This window comes from Lepidochelys kempii, chromosome 3 (genome assembly GCF_965140265.1).
Source record: "Lepidochelys kempii isolate rLepKem1 chromosome 3, rLepKem1.hap2, whole genome shotgun sequence".
Classification (NCBI taxonomy): domain Eukaryota; kingdom Metazoa; phylum Chordata; order Testudines; family Cheloniidae; genus Lepidochelys; species Lepidochelys kempii.
The window spans coordinates 161,409,986-161,431,762 of NC_133258.1; the positions used below are offsets into that span (position 1 = coordinate 161,409,986).

A 21,777-nucleotide genomic window follows, 5' to 3' on the forward strand; every position below is an offset into this window, starting at 1 on the left:
TGTCAAAGCTGCTCTTAATGAGGGTATACAAGACAGAAAATACGAGCAAAACTTTTAAACATCTCTCAGTAGGAGAATTCCAAGACAGATGTGGTGAAAACTCACCTACTACTACAGAGATAAATCTTTAAATTATTAAACAGGATTGTTTACAGGTCTTCTGTTACGGACACTGCTAACAAAGTGGTGGGGAAAAGGTGCCCCAACCCCAAACAGCAATGGATCAGTCAACAGACCCTAGACATGATAGAAAAATGATGTGGCTCACTTAAATGGGAACAACCAAGAATACCAATGCCTCATTGTTTTGCAGAACATAGCTTTAAAGCAGGACAGTGACATGTTTTGGGGAAATAAGACTCAACTGTTCATGTTTTGCTTTATCCCCAGATGTCCAGAAAAAGATTCTTAAGGTAAAATCCTGGCCCCACTGAAGTCAGTTGTAAAACTCACACTGACTTCAATAGGGCCAGGATTTCACCACAGATTTTAAGGCCTGAAGGGACCATTATCACCACCTAGTCTGACTTTCTGCATAACATGGGACCACAGAATTTCACCAAGTAATTCTTGCATCAAGACTATAACTTCTGGTTGAATTAGCACATATGATTTAGAAAGACACCCAGTCTTGATTTAAATAATTTAAATGATGGAGACCCCAACACATCCGAATGTAAAAAGAGAGGTTTTGCAGCATGCCTGAAAGATTAACAAATATGGAGTTTTGTAGATCAAGGAGGAGTGAGGAAAGTGTACTGAAGAGTCAAGGGTCTCCACAAAGAACCTGTTGCCATTTACTACCCCCTGGATCTTTCCAAATAATATGAATAGGAGGGAATTCACTCTAAAGTAGTTCTATTCACAGGGATAGATAATATCTTCCCCTCTTTTCAATATCTCCATGAGACCATTGGAAAAGATGGTGAGATGTCTTGGCTCAGTTGTCAACAATATGCTGATGACACTCAGCTACAGATCTCATTCATCATAAATGTAACCACTGCCACTACTAAAATGTCAGAATGCTTACAGATTAAGAGCTGCTGGCTCAAGCTGAACCCAGACAAGACTAAAGTGATCATGACTAGAAAGAGGAACTGCTTTGAAGAACTAGATGAAACACTGTCTCCACATTCTATTGAAAACATACAGCCCTCATTTGTCAGTGATGTGAAACCTCAGGGTGCTTTCTGACTCCTCAGTAAGCTTAGCTGACCAAGTAGCATCAGCATCTAAAAATGCATTCTTTGACTCCAGCTTGCTAGAAACGTAGCCCCTTCTTCCCAGACAAGTGCTTGTAAGGTATCATTACAAAGCTTATAATCTACTGAGTGTGTACCTCCTATTTGTATGCATGTATCATTCTTGCATCTGAAGCTAGAAATATGAAGTGCAACTCTGAGGTCCTATTGTAATTATGCAAAGTGTGGGCCATTAATGGCGGTTTGTAAGCTTGACGACTCCAATTGACTAGGACGGGGTGGCCAACCTGAGTCTGAGGAGCCAGAATTTACCAAAGTACATTGCCAAAGAGCCAGAGTAAAACGTCGGCAGCCCCCCTCATCAGCTCTGCTCCCCCAGCTCCCAGCGCCTCCCGCCCACCGATCAGCGCCTCCCCATCCCTCCCAGCACCTCCTGATCAGCTGTTTCATGGCGTGCAGGAAGCTCTGGGGGGGGGCGGGAGGAGGGCACGGCAGGCTCAAGGGAGAAGATGGGAAGGAGTGGAGTGGGGGCAGGGCCTGTGGCAGAGCCAGGGGTTGAGCAGTGAGCATCCCCTGGCACATTGGAAAGTTGGCACCTGTAGCTCCAGCCCCAGAGTAAGTGCCTATACAAGGAGCCGCATATTAACTTCTGAAGAGCCGCATGTGGCTCCGGAGCCACAGGTTGGCCACTCCTGGACTAGGACAATTGGTTGTAACTGGTCTGTTTACTTGCAAACCTTCTTGGGTGCCTACGGGCCTGCCCTGGAAGAATGAAGGCTGGGGTCTCACAGGACATGTGACCATGTCACCTGGCAATGAAATCCATCTTAAAACTGGTACTTTTCCATTTAGAAGGAGGGGTGGGGACCCAGAGAGACAAAAGAGTCCCACCTTGTGCCAAAGCTATGAAAGGGGGTGAAACAGAACAAAGAGGGTCCCAGTCATGAGAAAGCCCCGCTTTTCACCTAAAATGCCTGCTGGAACTAACAAGGAATGTACCAGGGAAAAGGATTGGGCCCAAACTCGGAAGGAATCTTGTCTGTGAAAAACTTATTGGAACATCTCTGAGGGTGAGATTTTACCTGCAATCAGTTTCTTAATTTATTAGGCTTAAACTTGCATGTTTTTGCTTTATTTTGCTTGGTGACTTACTTTGTTCTGTATGTTATTACTTGAAACCACCTAGATCCTACTTTTTATATGCAATAAAATCACTTTTGTTAGTAAACCCAGAAGTGATTAATACCTGGGGGAGCAAACAGCTGTGCATATCTATCAATGTTATAGAGGGCAGACAATTTATGAGTTTACCCTGTATAAGCTTTATACAGAGTAAAGTGGATTTATTTGGGGTTTGGATCCCATTGGGAGCTGGGTGTCTGGGTGCTGGAGACAAGTAACCTGCTGAGCAGGTTTAAGCATGCAGCGTTGGGGTGGGGAGACCAGACCTGGGTCTGTGTTGCAGCAGGCTAGCGTGTCTGGCTCAACAAGGCAGGGTTCTGGTGTCCCAAGCTCGCAGGGAAAATGGGCTCAGAGGTAACTTCAGCACATCAAGTGGCAGTCCCAAGGGAGTCTCTGTGACCGAACCCATCACACCTTGAAAACTTTTTCATGTCCCCCCTCAGTCTTCTATTTTCCACACTAAACAAACTCAATTTTTTCAATCTTCCTTCATAGGTCATGTTTTCTAGACCTTTAATCATTTTTGTTGCTCTTCTCTGGACTTTCTCCAATTTGTCCATATGTTTCCTGAAATGTGGCACCCAGAACTGGACACAACCCTCCAGTTGAGGCCCAGCGTGGTGTAGAGGAGAATTACTTCTCGTGTCTTGCTTACAATACTCCTGCTAATACATCCCAGAAGTTTGCTTTTTTTGCAACAGTGTTACGCTGTTGACTCATATTTAGCTTGTGATCCCCTATGACCCCCTTTCTACAGTACTCCTTCCTAGGCAGTCATTTCTCATTTTGTATGTGTGTAACTGATTGTTCTTTCCTAAGTGGAGTACTTTGCATTTGTCCTTATTGAATTTCATCCTATTTACTTCAGACCATTTATCCAGTTTGTCCAGATCATTTTGAATTTTAATCCTATCCTCCAAAGCACTTGCAACCCCTCCCATCTTGGTATCATCCGCTGCCTGTCACAGAGCGGCCCCACCTAGGAGCACCCTCTGCCAGCAGGCTGCAGCATGTCTGGAACACGTACCTCAATTTCCCTCCTGACCATCCCGTCCCCCCCCCCCCCCCCGAAACAGTCCAGCTGGTCCTTCTTAGTGAAAATGGCCCTGATGGGATTAGTTTATTACAGAAAAAAGCCCCATGCACACCAAGACCCAACACCGTAATCCATGCAAGTACAGCTCCAGCATCCCTCACCACACTCTGGCTCTCTAGCAGAGCTCTCTCTAGCCCTCTGGTTTCAGCTCTCCATCTCCAAGAGCCAACAGGCATCTTCTGCTGCTGCTCTCATCCTTCAGCCTTCTCTAGGCTTGGATTTCACTGGCTCAGGAAGATCAGCAGACTAGCCCATCCACTGGCTTCCTGATAATTCTTTCCTCTTTCTCGGGAGCAGAAAGGCTCTCTCAAGCTTGACCCAGACCCCACTTTCCTGACTCTCACCAAGGCTCTATCTCAGGGAGTCTTTCCTGACCTTAAAAAGAAAAGGAGTATTTGTGGCACCTGAGAGACTAACAAATTTATTTGAGCATAAGCTTTCATGAGCTGAAGTGAGCTGTAGCTCACGAAAGCTTATGCTCAAATAAATTTGTTAGTCTCTCAGGTGCCACAAGTCCTCCCCCCGCCGCGCTCCTCTGCAAACAGCGAGAGGCTGGCGCGGGCAGATGCTCCACTGGGGATTTCGCCCTCGTGAGGGTGCGATCGACGCGGCGGGGCTGGGACCGCCGGTGCGCGGGGGCGGACGAAGCCCGGCTCCGAGCGATCCCGTGACGGGGTAAAAACACGCGCGCCGGGGTGGCTCAAACGCTTCAGTTCCCGGCGGGAGGCGGCGGCGGCAGAGCCCGGCCGGTGTCCGGCACCGAGCGGCGATGGCAACGGAACAGCTGCCGCCGCCGCCGCGCCTGAGGACGGAGACGAAGGCAGTTAGGGGACACCGCGACGCCAGCGCCGAGGCGCAGCCTCAACGGTTTCCGACGAGCCCCCATGGCGGCGGGCGGTGACCCGTTACGGGGTCCCCCCGCTGGTGCTGCACGGGCCCTGCCGCCACCAGGCCCCCGCAGGAAAGGGCGGGGGCGGGGGCAACGCTGTCAACGCCACGGTGATCACGTGACGCGTCCCTCAGCCCGCCCCCTTCCCACGCATGCGCACAGCGCCGCCCTGCTCAGGCTGCTAGGCGGGGCGCCGAGCGTTTCCGGGCTGGGCGGTGGGCGCCGGCACCATGTCCTGCTCGCTGCTCCCCTTCTGCCACTTCCAGGACCTGGCGGCGGCTCGGGACTTCCTGTGCCCGCATCTCCGCCCGGGCGGCGCCGCGGCCGGCAGGGAGAGCGGTGAGTGGTCCCTGCCCGGCTCGGCCCCGCTCTGGCCCCCGCTTCCCTAGGCCCGCGGTGCGGGGCGACAGACCTTCCCCGTCCTCTGGGTCCCCTCGCCCAGGAGCCTGTCCCTGCCCCTAGCGCCCGGGCCCGCGCGTGGGGTGTTCACCTGTGCGGGGGGCGGCCCCTAGCGTGGGGCAGGGTCCCTGCCTGTAGGGGCTGTGCCTGTCCCCCCCATGACCTCCCATGTCAGGCGAGGATGTGTGCGCTGAAACGGGGGGAAGCTGTGGAGCGTTTGCCCCTCTGGGATTTTTTAAAAAATATATTTATAGTATAAAATTTCCCCTTTGCTTCATATTTAAACGGATTTAAAGCCTTATGGCTTGTCCTTTGCCATGGAAAGCTGAAGGGAAAGGCACTCAGCGATGACCACAGTGAAGGAGCTGAATTGTACACGTCTACAGTGCGGTAGCAATACTTGGCTTAGCGTCACTACAGTTCCACAGCAAAGTGACATACCGAGTGTCCTCTTAAAACACCACCGTAATTTAATTGGTTTTAACCATACAGTGGAAAAGCAGAAACTGATGTTGGGAGAGGAGGTGTACTTCAGATAAAGACTTTGAAGTCGGCCATTAGGCAATTAAGGTTGTTTGCTGTCCTTGCAAATATTTTTTCCGCTTGAACCACTGCTAAAGTTGTGCTTTAGATATCAGTTTATTTTTTAAGGTTTCAAAAATACCATTTTGTACAGAATCCCATATACCTTCCAATTTACACTGAAAGAAATAAACATAACCAAATGTAAGAAGTTATAGTTTGGTACTGTGATAAAGTAAACTACTAAAAAAGAAAAGGAGGACTTGTGGCACCTTAGAGACTAACAAATGTATTTGAGCATAAGCTTTCGTGAGCTACAGCTCACTTATCAGATGTACAGCTCACTTCATCGGATGCATCCGATGAAGTGAGCTGTAGCTCACGAAAGCTTATGCTCAGATAAATTTGTTAGTCTCTAAGGTGCCACAAGTCCTCCTTTTCTTTTTGCGGATACAGACTAACACGGCTGCTACTCTGAAAAGTAAACTACTGTAATTCAAGCGTTAACATCATTGCAAATTACAGATCTTAGATGTTTCCCTGCTCCTTTCAAATTACTAAGACTTTCTTTCCAGAGAGCTTTAATTTCATATTCACCTAATTTCTAATTTAAACTTTGGTCCTGCAATTCTTTACGCATGGGTGGACTGCTATGCCCACACAGAGCCTTCAGTCGGGTTCTTAGTGATCACAACAGTCTCTTTACCTGCAACAAATTTTAATCTCAAAATTTTAACATTTAGAGCCTTGTCTGCACTGCCGCTTTACATCGCTGCAACTTTCTCGCTTAGGGATGTGAAAAAGCACCCCCGGGGCGCTGCAAGTTTCAGCATTGTAAAGTGGCAGTGTAGAGAGTGCACTAGCACTGGGAGCTACTCCTCTTGTGGGAGTGGGTTCTTTTATAGCGCTGGGAGAGCGTTTTCCCATCGGTGCCATTAATAATGAAGACATGTCCTTTGTTTGTCTTTTGAGGAAGAGCTCCCATTAAAGTCAATGGGAGTTTCATGCTTGGAGGATTTTCCCTACTTTTGGGAAAATGCCTTTCAAGTAAGGTGACGTTTTAATTTGGTTGACTTCAGCTAAAAAATGTAACTTTATTACCCCATTGTACTAGGTGCTTTACAATCAACTGAAAGATGGACCCTACCCCAAACCGCTTACAGTCAAAGTAGAAGACAAGAGGCAACAGATGGCTACAGGCAGACATGGGGGAATACAAGGAAACAATGAAGCAATATTGGTCAGCATGGTAGGCCGTGGTCTTAGTGCAGCAGTGAACTCTTGTCAAGTTTTTTGTAATCATTCTGGCAAAGGCAAGTTTAAAGAAGGATAATGAGGTAGCTTTGCAGACGTTTATGGGGTGCTCCTCTCAAGTATGAGGGGCAGCATGGGAGACAGCACATAGGTGCTTGTTTTAAAAATTAACAAGTGGTTGATGGAGGCTTGCCTCATTGGCCGATTGGTGTTAGGAGTCAATATCTCACCAGTGAATAAGAAAAAGTATGATGGGTCCTTGAGAGCAGCGACAAGTAGCTTACATCTGATGCACTAGAGAAGGGGCCAGTGGATGGATGTGAAGAAAGGGGTGGCATGGTCAAAGTGAGGGGCTTGCAAAATGATCTTTGTAACTTCATTATGAATGGATATGTATGAGGCAAGACTGCATTTGTTAAAGCTAGAGAAAAGGATGTTGCCATAATCAAGGTGGTGAAATCCTGGATGAGAGTTTGTGCTTTGTGGATAAGAAAGATCTTATTTTAGAGATGTTATGCAGAAAGAATCTGCGAGACTTAAATACAGCCTGCATGTAAGGACCGAGAGAGAGTTCTGAGTCAGAGATCATGCCCAGGGTATGGACCTGAGTGACAGGCAGGATGTTGGTGTGGTCCATAGTGATTGAGAAAGGAGGTGGGGGAGAAGGTGTATGTGGGGAAGATTAAGACCCCTGTTTTAGCCATGTTGAATCTGAGCTCATGGCTAAATATCCACAAGGAGATGTCAGAGAGAGAGACTGAGCCTTTAGTTTGCACAGGAGATAGCTCTGGAGTAGAGAGGTATATTTGTGAATTGTCAGTGTAGATGGTTTTTGAGTTTGTATTTGCAGATGAGTTTACCCAGAGGTAAGGTGTAGAGGAGGATGAAGAATAGCCCTGTGGAATCTCCACAGAAAGTTGGAGGGTTAGTGAGGAGCTAAATGAGCAATTAGAGAGCAGAGACATGGAATCCAAGAAAGGAAAAGATTTCAAGAAAAGGAGCATAGTTGACTGTGTTGAAGGTGGCTGACAGTCAAAGAGGATGAGGATGGAGTAGTGGTTCTGATCTTGGCTGTGAAGGAATCATTAGAGACTGATGAGAGCAGTTTCAATGCAGTGCAAAGAGTAGAAACTGGATTAAAGAGGGTTGAGAATGGAATTGGAGGAGAAGAATTTGAAACAGTGATTGTAAACAATGAGCTTAGAGATGAAAGGGAGAAGAAGGATGGGGGTGATAGTTGTAGAGAGAAGGGTGATAAAGACTGGGGCTTTTGAGAGATGAATGAATGCCCTTATTGTGAGGGGCAAGAGCCAGAGGATCAGCAGATTGTTGAAAACTATGGCTTGGCCAGTAGTTTTTAGTTTTGCTTTTTAAAGCTTTCTCTGAAAGCAGTTAAGGTGAGGGTGAGAGAGATTAAAGCTGAGGAGATTTGGAAAAAAAAGCTGGGAGCTTATATTTGTAACAGGAAAAACAATACTAAAATACAGAAATTGTGAAAGGGGTTTAAAGTACACTTTATACTGGCATCACCAAAGAGTGAGCTTTGTCCCACTACAATAATACTTTGTCACTAAACTGCTGTATCATAATTATTACAATAGGTTTACTTTTGTGGTCTTTCAAATATCCTTTTACATAGAATAGATTTGATTACAAAAATTTGCTATGGACTCTCACTATCAGGAAGATGAATTTAAAAGAGCTTTATTCAGCCAAGCTTCATGATATCACCCCTCAGCTGCTGCAGAACCTGGACTTGAAACACTTCTGCACTTCTTTTGCCCATAGTACTTGGCTTTACTCCTTGGGTTACATTTCCTGAACTAACATGAAAAATGTAGAGACATTCCATGTCAAGGGGCAGAACTATATGATCCAAATGTGAAAGAGGCATTCAGGAGCTGACTGATAAGAGTGTGTCATTTTCTAATTGTCAAAGATAGGCAACATACATCTCTTTATTTTTCTGTCTTTAAAAATTACTTAATAATAGAGATTAGAAAAAATATTTATCATTTTTCAAGTTTCTGTTGTACACCTGACAGCACTTCATATATAATCAGTTTCCATTAGATAGTCGGTTAGTTTCTTGTTTCTGTATGGGTTTATCAATGGCAGCTGCAAAGGAAATAAAGACTTCATATATATATATATTTGATTGTAAAACCACAAAAATTGGCAGAAGGGCCCAGTGGAGCAGTGACTGAAATTATTTTTCTCAAAAAAACAACACCACTGTTTAAAATTGTTGTCCCTCTTCATTATGGTTGCCATCTGCCTCTTATTGTGGCTAACAGACAATTTCTCCAGTCATTGCCTTTGGCCTACATAATCTAGTTATGGATTAGAGTTAACTTTTTTACTAGAGCAATTTGGGCAAAATCTTTTTGTATCTGGTCATGATGGACGATTAAGTAGTTGATTTCCTGCCCATTAAGTTGTTTTCTCACTTCTCAGGGCAAGAGTATACTCTTTAGACTTGATTCTTCACTATTTTATACCTTGTGTGATTATTTATACTTGTGCAAAGAGGGTATAATTCCTCATTCACAATAGTTAACCTAAGAATGGCCACACGGATTCAGACCAGTGGTCCATATAGCACAGTATAGTGTCTTCCTATGGTGGCCAGTGCCAGATGTTTCAAAGGGAGTGAACAGAACAGGGCACTCAATCAAGTGATCCATCCCCTGTTATCCAGGCCTAGCTTCTACCAGGCAGAGGTTTAGGAACAGCCAGATCATGGAGCTATATCCCTGACCATCTTGGTTAATAGCCAGGTTCTTACCTAATTCTTTTTTTGAACCCAGTTATACTTTTGGCCTTCACAATATCCCCTGGCAATGAGTTCCACAGGTTGACTGTGCATGGTGTGAAGTAGTACTTCCTTATGTTTGTTTTAAACCTTCTGCCTATTAATTTCATTTGGTGACCCCTCGTTTGTGTGTTGTGGGAAGGGGTAAGTAACACTTATTTACTCCCCACCATTCATTTATAGACCTCTATGATATCCCTTCTGTCATCTCTTTTCTAAGATGAACAGTCCCAGTCTTCGTAATCTCTCCTCAAATGGATGCTATTCCATACCCCTAATAATTTTCATTGCCTTCTCTCTACTTTTTCCAGTTCTAATATACTTGTTTTGAGATGGGCAACCAGAACTGCATGCAGTGTTCAAGGACTGGGTGTACAATGGATTTATATAGTGGCATTATATTATCTGTCGTCTTATCTGTCCCTTTCCTAATGGTTCCTAATATTCTTTTAGCATTTCTGACTGCTGCTGCACACTGAAAAGAAGTTTTCAGAGAACTATCCACGGAGACTCTCCATGAGTGGAAACAGCTCATTTAGACCCCATCATTTTACTCGTGGGTGAATTCTGCGCCACCGCACATGTGCAGAATTTATGTCCCCTGCAGATTTCTTTGCTTCCCTTCAGAAAAATGACTTTCTGACGGGGAAGCAAAGGAAAGCCACAAGCCTCACCAGCAGAATGTTTCCGATGCCTAGGGCAGCTGGCATAGAGGTAAATCACTGTGGGGTAGTGGGTGGTACTGGGGAAGACCCAGCTGTGCCTGGCTCAGCTGCTAGTCCTGGCTGTGCGGGGGAGGATGGGACTTCCTTTTCCCCTACAAAGCATCTGGGTTATGTCAGACCCACCCCGAGATTTCTCACCTGGCTCTAGGAAGCTCTGCAAACTCCACACCCCCCTGTGCTTCCTGCACCCATCGCTCCTTAGGTGCAGTGGGAGGGATCACTGTACGGGGAGCTGCTCCCCCATCTGCCCAACACCTGTGAATCCAGAACCTTTCATACCCAGACCCTCCCACAGAGCCTCCACCCCCCACACCGAAAACCTCCCCCCGATGAGCCTCACTCCCCCTGCACCTGGACCACCCCGACGAGTCACCCGCACCCAGATCCCCATCCTGTTGAGCCCCAGTCAGCTGCACCTGGATCCCCATCCCACTTAGCCCTACTCCACCAACATCTGGACCCTGCACTGAGCCCTCCACACCCAGCCCCCCCGCCAAGCTCGACCTGCCACACACACACACCCTGCCCCCGCTGAGCTTCAACCACCTTCACCCTGACCCCACTGCAGAGTCCCATTGCCATTGCACCCAGAACCCCTCTAGCACCCTGCACCTGGATCCCCCACTGAGCCGCCCACACTCAGATTGCCCCAAATAGAACCCTCTCAACCCACACCTGGATCCCCCTCCCACGAAGCCCCTCCACACTTGGATCCTGCCTTGCTGAGCCTGGCACAGAGGGGCAAAGCCCTGGGGTGTTTCTGGGCAGACCCAGTCCTTGCACTGTTAGGGTTGGGTGCAGCCTCACCACTGAGTCTGTGTCAGGGTGGAGCTGCACAGTGATCTCCCACCTCTGTGCAGCCAGTGGCCTGTGCTCCCCAATGCCATGCTGGAGCCTCCACGTTTATTTGACAAATAAAGTTTGCAGAATTTTAAAATATTGTGCACAGAATTTTTATTTTTTTTTGGTGCAGAATGCCCTCAGGAGTATTATATGTATAGTTGATATTGTGTTTTCCAATTTACATTGCTTTGTATTTATCAACGTTGAATTTCATCTGACATTTTGCTGCCCAGTCACCCAGTTTTCTGAGATCCCTTTGTAACTCTTTGCAGTCAGATTTGAATTTAACTATCGGGAGTAATTTTGTATCATCTGCAAATTTTGCCACCTCACTGTTTACCCCTTTTCCGTATTCATTTATGAATATGTTGACCTGGACTGGTCCCAATACAGATCCCTGGGGGACATCACTATTTACATATCTCCATTCCATTTATTCCTTCCCTTTGTTTCCTGTCTTTTAATCAATTTCTCATTGGTGAGAGGACCTGGCCTCTTATCCCAAGACTGCTTACTTTGACAAGGTCCCTTACCAAAGGCTCTTAAGCAAAGGCTTTCTGAAAGTCCAGGTACACTATATCCACTGGATTCCCTTTGTTCACGTTTGTTGATCACATCAAAGAATTCTAATAGATTGGCGAGGCATGATTTCCCTTTACAAAAGCCATGTTGACTCTTTCCCAACATATCATGTTCATCTATGAGTCTGATAATTCTGCCCTTTGCTATCATTTCAGTCAATTTGACTGGTACTGAAGTTAGGCTTACTGGCCTGCAGTTGCCAGGATCACATCTGGAGTCTTTTTTAAAATTTGGTGTCTTGTTACCTATTCTCCAGCATCTGGTACAGAGCCTGATGTAATCAAGCAGTTACAAACCACAGTTGGTAGTTCTGCATTTTCATATTTGAGTTCCTTCAGAACTCTTGGGTGAATACCATCTGGTCCTGGTGACTTATTACTGTTTAATGTATCCGTTTGTTCCAAAGCCTCCTTTACTGACACCTCAATCTGGGACAGTTCCTCAGAATTGTCACCTAAAAAGAATGGCTCAGGTGTTGGACTCTTCCTCACAGCCTCTGCAGTGACGACTAATACACAGAATTAATTTAGCTTCACTGCAATGACCTTGTCTCCTTTGAGTGCTCCTTCAGGACCTCGATTGTCCTGTGGTTCCACTGATTGTTTGGCAGGCTTCCTGCTTCTGATGTACTTAAATATTTTGCTGTTCTTTTTTTTGTCTTTTGCTAGTTCTTCAAATTTGTTTTGGCCTACCTAATTATACTTTTACCGTTGAGTTGCCAAAGTTTATGCTCCTTTCTATTTTCCGCGGTAGGATTTGATTTCCAATTCTTAAAGGATGTCTTTTTGACTCTAACCACCTCTTTTACTCTGTTTAGCCATGTTGGCAGTTTTTTGACCCTTACTGTTTATGGGGTATACATTTAGTTTGAGCCTCTATTATGGTGTTTTTTAAATAGTTGCTGTACATCTTGCAGGCATTTTACTGTTGTGATTAATTTAATTTCCATTTAACTACCTTCCTCATTTTGTGTAGTCCCGCTTTTGGAAGTTAGATGCTACTGTTGTGGGTTTTTTTTGGTATTTTCCCCCCTACATTTAATTACATTATGGTCGCTGTTACTCAGTGGTTCAGCTATAACATTATGGTCTTTATCACCGAGTGGTTCAGCTATAGTGTTATATCCTCATTTTGCAAATCATAAATAACTGCACAAGATGCTGTGCAGTGAAAAGTCAGGTCCATTATGATTAGAGCCTAATGTCTTGAAGATTTATGCATAGTGTAGTCTGACATTGTTTTTCAATTGTAATAAGTTATACGTCGTATTCAAGGTATTCTGTTTGGCACCTGCATCTTAGCAGATTTATGTATAAAAATGCTTACTGCACTATTGAGGTGGTGGTATCCACCGAAGAAATATGACTCAAAAGATGCGCGGGTAGTCCAACTAATGTTTCTTGGATTGGTATGTGTATTCGTTGACCCTGCAGGCCAGGTTAGGATGGCATAAATGTAGATGAATAAAAGTGCCTACATAGATAATTTTGGGGTGAATTGCACGTAGGAATATAAACTAGGTATGCTGGAACAGCTGTGCTTGGCTTCTACATCTTTGGCAAAGGGGAGATGGTTTATCTTTTAATTTAAAAAAAAAAAGCTTTATTTGACAGCACAAAATAATGTGACTTTCCACGTACTGTTGCTTCTCCAAGACGCTGCGTTACCTCTAAATTTCTACCTAATGAACTGAATGGTTAATCTGTGGGTTTCTTTGAGCAATTATTTTGAATCCGAGCCCATAGATACTGTAGTCGTTGCTTGTCTCTCTCTCTTGGACTAAGGCTATGATTTAGAGAAAACATTGAAATGATATAGATGATTCTGGGAAATGCTTTCCTCCTGTTTCCAAAACTTGCTTGGTGTGGGGGAATGTGGGGGAAAAAGCTGACAGTTGATGGTCTGGTGAATTAAGAGGAGGCACTGCTCCACCAGGAGCTTATAAAATACAGCTTTTCATTCTTTCCTCCATTATCCCTTTTCCCCCTTATCTCTGGTAGGGTTATTTTTATGCAAAATGGCAATGTTTAAAAAAGGGCATGAGTAAAGGGGCATAGAAAAGACCTTTCTTTGCCACGCCTTAGATTCAGAAAAGTGCTCAAGCATGTGCTGAAGTCAAATTCTTCTTAAAATTAAACATATACTTAAGCACTTTTAAGTCAGTGACTCCACACGTGAAGTGAAGGTTTGATCTCTGTTGCTAAACCTTCAGGACACACCAGGCCTTCAATCAAATGTGCACTTTAGATATGTACAAAAGAAAAGAAAGGCAAAATGTCCCATGAGGAGGAAGGGAATGATCCAAATGGTGTAATTCTTTCTGGAGGCCTGAGAAAACTGCCAGCAGAGGAAAAAGAGAAAAAAGACAGAAATAAGAGATCCGGAAGCTAAGATTCTATTATTTAACCACAGAGTCCAGTACTTACTAGCACTTATTTATACATAGAGTACAGTATATTTTAAAATAGACAGTGACAATTTGTTAAGGTTTTCAAGCTTACTTTCATTTTAGAAAAGTGAAACCTGTGCAGGATCCTAGGAATATACACCTCTACCCCCGATATAACGCGACTTGATATAACACGAATTCAGATATAATGTGGTAAAGCAGCGCTCTGGGGGGGGCGGGTCTGCGCTCTCCGGCGGATCAGCATGTCTGGCTCCGACACGCTGCTCTGAGTGGCATGTTAAGGGTGCCGGGCCGGGGCCAAGGGGTTGGATAAGGGGCAGAGGGTCTTGGGGGGCGGTCAGGGGACAGGGAGCAGGGGGTGTTGGATGGTTTGGAGGTTCTGGGGGCGGGGTGGTCAGGGGGCGGGAAACGGGGGTGTTGGATAGGGCCTGTCAGGGGGCAGGGGTGTGGATAGGGGTCGGGGCAGTCGGGACAGGGAGCAGGGGGGTTTGGATGGGTCAGGGGTTCTGAGGGGTCAGTCAGGGGGCGAGAAGTGACTATCAATAATGGAAATGCTTGAGGCCAAAGCAAGTTTGATATAACACAGTTTCACCTATTACGCGGTAAGTTTTTTTGGCTCCTGAGGACCGCGTTATATCGGGGTAGAGGTGTACTATGTAATATGTACATATACAAATGCAAACAAAAACCCCAAAAAATAAAAATACCAGACTCTTTAACAGTACGTTGCAAAATAAATAATAATTTAGTTGTCAACCCAAATGTATGAAATTATTCAAGGCATAGGAGGCTATGTATTGCATTGAATATAGCCTTCTTTATTGTGAATTTTGGGGCCTATACAGATTAATGCTATCACTTTCTTGTAAATATTCAGGTAGCCCGATATCCAAAAAGATGCACATCTGCAATGGAAAAATTCTTTAACTCATCTGGATGTTTTGCTTGCTAACTAGTAGGCTGGCTATTGATATTCTTAAATGAGTCATGGAGCTGGGTGGCTGCTGCCCATTTTGCAAAAATCTTTACTCCAATTCCCAAGTTTGTCTTTCTTTCATATATCTGAAACCCTTTCCTATTCTCTCTTTCATCGCAGTCCTTGTCAACCAGCAGACAAAATTACTCGCTGTTATGGCATTTAAGGTATGAATACACCTGGTCGACAATCACATTTTGAAGCAGTGTGAGACAAATTCTGTGCAGCAACACCATCTTGCAATCCTTTTTTCCTAAAACTTACCACACCAGGATGTCTGCCAAGAAAGTACTATAAAAAATAGAAACTCTCCTACTGTTTACTAACTTAAAATTATGGGGTTCCTGTCTGGTGCTTTCTTTTACTTGTTTGTTCCATTTCCTCTCTTTACATTTTTTTTTTTTGTTCCATTGTTTGCACCCTTCTGTTCTAATTCTCTTTATTTGAAATCATGCTATTTCTTGGCTCCTTCCCCTTCCACACTAGAACTGGAGTAGCTATGCCTTTTCCCATGTTTGTCTCTTCCCAATTTTTTCCTCATCCATTATGCTGTAGATTGGGAAACCTGTGTGTAGCAACAGCAAATGCATTAGACCGGTCTTTATGTGTGCATGGGAAGAACTCATGAATGTGAACCAATACAGTGTTTTATTTGCAATAAAAAGGGATAGAAATTTAAAGTTTATATTCTGCAGTGTTTGTTGGCTTATAAGTATGACGCTCCCAGGCTAAAGTTAACACTAATAATGAAACATAAATCATTTCTAGACCTTGAGCATAGTGGTATTTAATTGTTTTTGAAAACTGCTGTGTATCATTTAACAAGTGTGTGTATATTGGGAATAGCTATTTGTACTCTATTTAATCTGACAACTAGCAGTGGTAATGTGGGATTATGTGTTGGCTTGATCAGAAAATAATAGCTGCAATCATTATCTTCTTTATACAACACAGTATGAATCCAATAAATTTTTCATTTATGTGCAATTGTATATTATAAACTATCATATAATGTGATAAAATGAGCCAGATATTGGTCACAGTAATAAAATAATCTGTGTTAAGAAATGTCATAATTAACTGCAGAATTGAAGGATTAATATACAGCAGAATAAATGGCAGCTAAGTGTGTGTGTGTGTGTATATACATATACATACACACGCTTGTATTTTTTTCCCCCTTTAATATTTTCTACAAAGATTGGAACCATCTAGCTATATTTTATCTTAAAGTCTCCTTCATCTGATTGCTCCTGTTTTTGTTGTTGTTTTGGGTAATTTTAGGTGTTACAAGTAAATGGAGGAGATTTGAGAGGGATTTTTTTTGTGTGCATTTTGACACCACTTAGTAAACTAGCCAGTTCAATTGATTACTTCCCCTCCCCCACATTTTTATGTGGGTGTTTCTCTCCTCTGCTGCTGTGTGAAACTTTTTTTTTTTTTAAAGTAACAGTATATGACTGTGAACTCCAAAATTTAGCAGAGTTTCAGAGGAAGATGTATCTGAAACTATTAACTGTTTTGTTTTGTCTTTTTGGGCTGTTGAAGTTGGTGTCCTTTAAAGTGAGATTGGAGAAGTTTCTTCTGTTTAACTTTCCTAAGTTTGTTTACTACTAGTAAACTCTGTTCAGTTGCATTAGTTATAGAGATCTGGAGTTATACAGAAAATAGAAAAAAGCAAATATCGTATTGGCCATAAAAAAGAAAAAATGATTTTTGCAATTGCCATCTCGTAGACCTAGCATCAATCCCTACTAAAATGTGTGTGGAATCTGTTAGAACCCAGAGGATAATGTAGCCAATGATTTTAGCTTAGTATCCATTTATTGTGTGATGTTATGATTAATCAATATACCGTATATTAATTGTATGTTAATTAGAATTGATTTGTAGAATTATAAAAGTGTAAGATTGATCAGTATTTAGGGGAACCAAGTAGTAGACATGAGTAAGACAAGCTGAAATGTAAGAAACTGTGGGCTGAGGCCTGCAAGACTTTAGCTTAGCTATTTTAGGCCTTGGAGACAAGAAATGATGACGTAAGTCAGTGACCGAGAAATAACCCAAAAGATTTTGGAAAAAGAGATACCAACTGGTAATAGTGCGAAAGTGTAGCTCCGAAAATTAAATTTAAATTATAAAAAGCTGTAACAACAAATAATGTCTCCAACATGTGCCTTAACCACAAGATAAAGGTGTCAGAGTAGCAGTCGAGTTTGTCTGTATCCGCAAAAAGAAAAGGAGTACTTGTGGCACCTTAGAGACTACCAAATTTATGTGAGCATAAGCCACTTCATCAGATGCATGCAGTGGAAAAACTGCATGCATCCGATGAAGTGAGCTGTAGCTCACAAAGGCTTATGCTCAAATAAATTTTAGTCTCTAAGGTTCCACAAGTACTCCTTTTCTTTTTGAAGATAAAGGTGGTACATCAATGTTAATGAAAACCTACACAGCCTATAGAATTCGGGGTCCCTTGTTTTTCTAGGGGACACAGACCAATAAGAAAGAGAGGGTTGACACTTTCATGTACTTACGCATAATGTAGGTATAGACAGAATCACAATATTAAAAATGGTTGCTTGGAGCAGGAAAATTGATCTTCCTATGGGAAACTCCAGCAGGGACCACTCCCATATTGATGATCAATCTATGAGAGGGCCAACAGACTCTTAACGCCATCTACGAGGATGTCAGTATGTCTGTAGGTTTAATTTGTACATAGTACTTAGATTTAGGAATTGTATATGCTGTGACATTTATAACTTTGTTGATAACTTTAATAAAACTACTAAAAGATAGATGCTTTTGTAATTGTGTGTGTTTCACTTATTTGCCTAAAGTTTCATGTGTTCCTATGGGCTCTGGGTCCAGAACAAACAGAGATAGCTCTGTTGAACTAGAGACTGTAGCTGCCAGAGCTGAACCCGCTGGAGTATAATTAACATTAAATAGAATAAAGGGCTACACTAATGACCTATGAATACTGAACAGCAATTATATTTTAAAGAAAAAACTGTATTTTTGGGTGGTGGGAATTGAATTATGTAATTTGTGGACAAAGGGAATGCCATAGAGATAATAGAGGTTGAGTTCAATAAAACTTTGATACAGTACCTCAGATTCTTACTTGGATATGAACATCGTCACATGGATTGAAAACAGGCTGAAAGGGTAATGACAAACCACAGTGTATGGAGTTAAGATACTACAGGGATTCGTGTAAGGCCTGGTTTTCTTTAGCATCTTTATTAATAGATTTGGAGGAAAGTGTAAATCAAGTGTGTGTTAAACTTTCAGCTCATATTGTTTGGAAAATACTCTTAATCCCAGTAAGGACTGAGAAATAACACAGAGTCCTAGAAAAAGTGCCAAGTGTGGGCAGGAATTGAAAGAAAATGCAAGATTAGATTAATGGGAAATTTCTTTTGTCTACTACAAAGTAGATCTGTTGTTAGTATTTTTCTCTCCTTTTCTTTCTGAACTTTATAAAATACAAATAGACACCATATTTATCCAATATGGGAATTATTCCTGTAGATCTTATGTTTGATTTTATATTAAGTAAATAGTTCACATTCTGAAATATAACTAACTCCATCAACATGATAGTAGGTATTAACCTCATAGAAATTATGTCGTCATTGCACTAAAATATTATCAAGGTAATTCGATGAAGCGAGCTGTAGCTCACGAAAGTTTATGCTCAAATAAATTGGTTAGTCTCTAAGGTGCCACAAGTACTCCTTTTCTTTTTGCGAATACAGACTAACATGGCTGCTACTCTGAAACCTAAAATTATCAAGGTAGTAATTGGTTCTTCAAATGTTCTTCTAAAATATATGTTTAAGGTGAATCCTTATATTCTAAATTGCATCCCAAAGTAAATATTCCCTGTCAAGTTATAAACACCTTTAAAATAGGGGTAGAAGATTGTAGTGGTGACAAATCTAATGCTTTTGAATTAGAAAATGAAATGGTTCATGTTGCTGCTGACTAGCAGAAGGAAATGCTATTTTTACTGGTTCTGCAGCAGACTACACACTAATTTTGATGAAAAAATTGTCTGTCTTGCTGCCACTCAGTTAAATTAATGGCGGGGGGAGGGAGAAGCTTTTGCCGGACATCTATTAGCCAGAAGCAGATCTGAAAGATGAGGAAACAGTGGCATTGAACAGGTAAACTCAGCTTTCTGAAGCAGCTGCAGCAGCAAAAGAGTGGAACTGATCTGGTTCCAGGGTTGCCATGTACTTCGTTCATAATACTGTAGGTCTGAGGGATACGGTACTAAAAGTGCTGGCAGCTAGTTTACACCCTTGTTTCCACCATTGCTAGCTCTGATAAAGCTACATGGGTACTGCAGAAATGTGTGACTTCCCTAAAATTGACATTGTAGATGAGGCCAGGGTTTTGTACAGCAGCAGTGAAAACTGACAAGACTGGTTAGCTTTCACTCTGCAGCAGCTGGGAAAGCTGTGAGTAGCAAAAGCACTAGAGTGGTCTGCATGCATGTGTGGGAAGACTTCATGAATGTGAACCAATACAAGGTTTTGTTTTTGCAATAAAAAGGAATAGAAATTTAAAGCTTAGATTCTGCAGTATTTGTTGGCATTGTTTTCCCCATCCCACACTTGTTTGTGAAACTGTTACATGATGATAACAGTCGCAGGTGCGTGGGGTCTTCTTTGAGTTATATCTCTATGGGTGCTCCCCTTCAGGTGTATATGCTCCCCCTCTGCCTTTGATTTGAGATTTTTGGTAGCTGTCTGTTCAGCCTGCGCCCTCCGCAGTGCAGTTCTTTATTTAGTATTAGACTCTGTTCCAAAGTTCCCTATTTGCTGTGGGATACTGCTTGGGAGTCACCTAAAATGGAGCATCCTTAGGGACACCACATGAAGGAGAGATTACTCACCTTGTGCAGTTACTGGAGTTGTTCAAGATATGTGTCCCTGTGGGTGCTCCACGACCCACCCTCCTTCCCCTCTGCTTCGGAGATTCCTTTGTGAGACTTTGTGTTAGAGAAGGAACTGAGGCTGGTATGTTCGTGTGGCCCTATGTATTGGTGTGGGACATGAGGATGTGTAGGGCTCAGGGGCATGTGTGCACCTGAAGTGAAGCACCCTTATGGACACATCTTTAAGAACTCCAGTTACTCTGCAAGGTGAGTAACCTCTCCTTTTTTTTTCAAGCCCTGAGCAAATCATTAACGTTTGAGGGCAGGCAGTCTTTGCAACTGTAGTAGCATATTCCTTAATCCCTAGTCACAGATGAGGGACCCCATGGCCCTGCCTTGACAAATTAGCCGGAGGTACCATAATAGGTCACCCAGTAGATCACTTCTGCATACTAATGCAAAAGCGGCTCAGTTCCCACATAAAGATTCTGGGGGCTATTCTGCAGGGAACACATTGGCCCCAACAAGGTGACTTTTCTGCAGTGTGTTAGAGGTGTGGATCCCTGCTCCAGAGAGCACCAGGACTGTACAGTGGCATTTTAATGGGTTTTTTAAAAAACTTAAAAATTTTAAGTTGATGAAATGCAAATATAAATTGCATTTTGTTTAGCTCTCTCCAACAATTAAAAATTAAAATCTCATGTGTTAGTGTTTTTTCCTTCCTAAATCTCTTTTCTTCCTGTGGCAAAATGGTGGTCACAGTGTCAGATGGAAAACATTTTACTCCTTCTTTCTTATTAATTTAATTTATCCATATACTGGAAAATTCTCAAACTTGATTACAAACCAAGATGAGAAACTGACCGTTGGAAAACTGTCACTTATGAAAGAGTGCCTGAAAAATCAGAATTGTGCTGATTCACTAAAGCTGGCTGAGTCACTTTCTTTTATAGATGGTAGAGACCTTTTGAATTCTAATAAAGGTGGTTCATGTGTGGGTGTGCTTTGTAGTTTACGCTTGTTCTGGTCTAACCTGGTAAAATGCCTTTTCAGCAAAGCTGTTGGCAAGTTTTGTCTTTTAAAAATATTTGTAGCCTAATACCAGAATTGAAAAACTGTGCATAAGCAAGCATGCTTTTCATTTTGCTGTTGCCATAGTGGGTTCTAACCTGGTTTGGTTGACAGGCCAGTGTGAAAGGGGCCAAACAGAGCTACAGCAACTGGATGCAGAACATTGCCCATTCCAATCTGGCTAGTCAAACTGTTTCAGAGCGTTGTTTGACTACAGCCAAATTTAAACTCTGTTTTGGCATAGTCTTTAAACTTTGTGTTAGGGCCAGTATAGACATGGCCTTTTTGTTAATGAAAGGTAATGATAAAAGATCCTGGAGAAAGAAAATCTTTTTATCCCCAGAACAGAAGCAGCACAGACAGCATCAATGTAGTTTACTGCTCTCTTGCAATATTCTTCTTTCCTGATCTGAAGAACTCTTAGGGAGAGTGAGTAGTTCAGTTGCTTTGCTGAGATTATTAGCAGTGGGTACTGATTTGAGGATGATCCTTGTGATATGCATGTCTGTGTACTAAGAATTGTATTGACATGGTCTCACCTAGGTCAGTGGACAGCTTTTGGTAATTACTTCTGATTACTGCTTACCTTGTCAATATTTGAACTAGTGATCTAAAGGTGAAAGTAGTCTTATTCCTCCTTTACCAGTCACATGAGAGATTGCCCCTAATTTTTGTTTGCATATGTGTTAATCTGAAAGGATGGGTTTTATTTCTAATAATTTTTGCATTTCACTGACACTTCAATACAGTCCAGGGTCACAAAGAACTTTATAAATACTAATTAACTCTTATAACACACTGAGATAGAAGTATTAATGTCCCCATTTTCCAGATGGGTAAACTGAGGTAGAGCAAGTGACTTTACAAGGTCACACTGAGTCAGTAACTGAGTCTGTGATTGAATTCAGGAGCCA

General features: G+C 42.8%; 1 protein-coding gene across 3 annotated transcripts in view; it reads left to right on the forward strand.

Annotated features, from left to right (window-relative positions):
- The first annotated feature begins 4,453 nt into the window (after positions 1-4,453).
- Positions 4,454-21,777, forward strand: part of RAB3GAP2 (RAB3 GTPase activating non-catalytic protein subunit 2) — a 72,013-nt gene continuing 54,689 nt past the window's right edge. For 2 of the 3 annotated variants that reach the window (XM_073338851.1, XM_073338850.1), the window contains exon 1: positions 4,455-4,711. In XM_073338851.1, coding sequence (XP_073194952.1) covers positions 4,603-4,711 — 109 coding nt within the window. In that variant the 5' untranslated portion in view covers positions 4,455-4,602. Of the gene's footprint in view, positions 4,712-21,777 lie in introns of all 3 variants that reach the window. The other variant, XM_073338849.1, reaches the window with a different exon arrangement.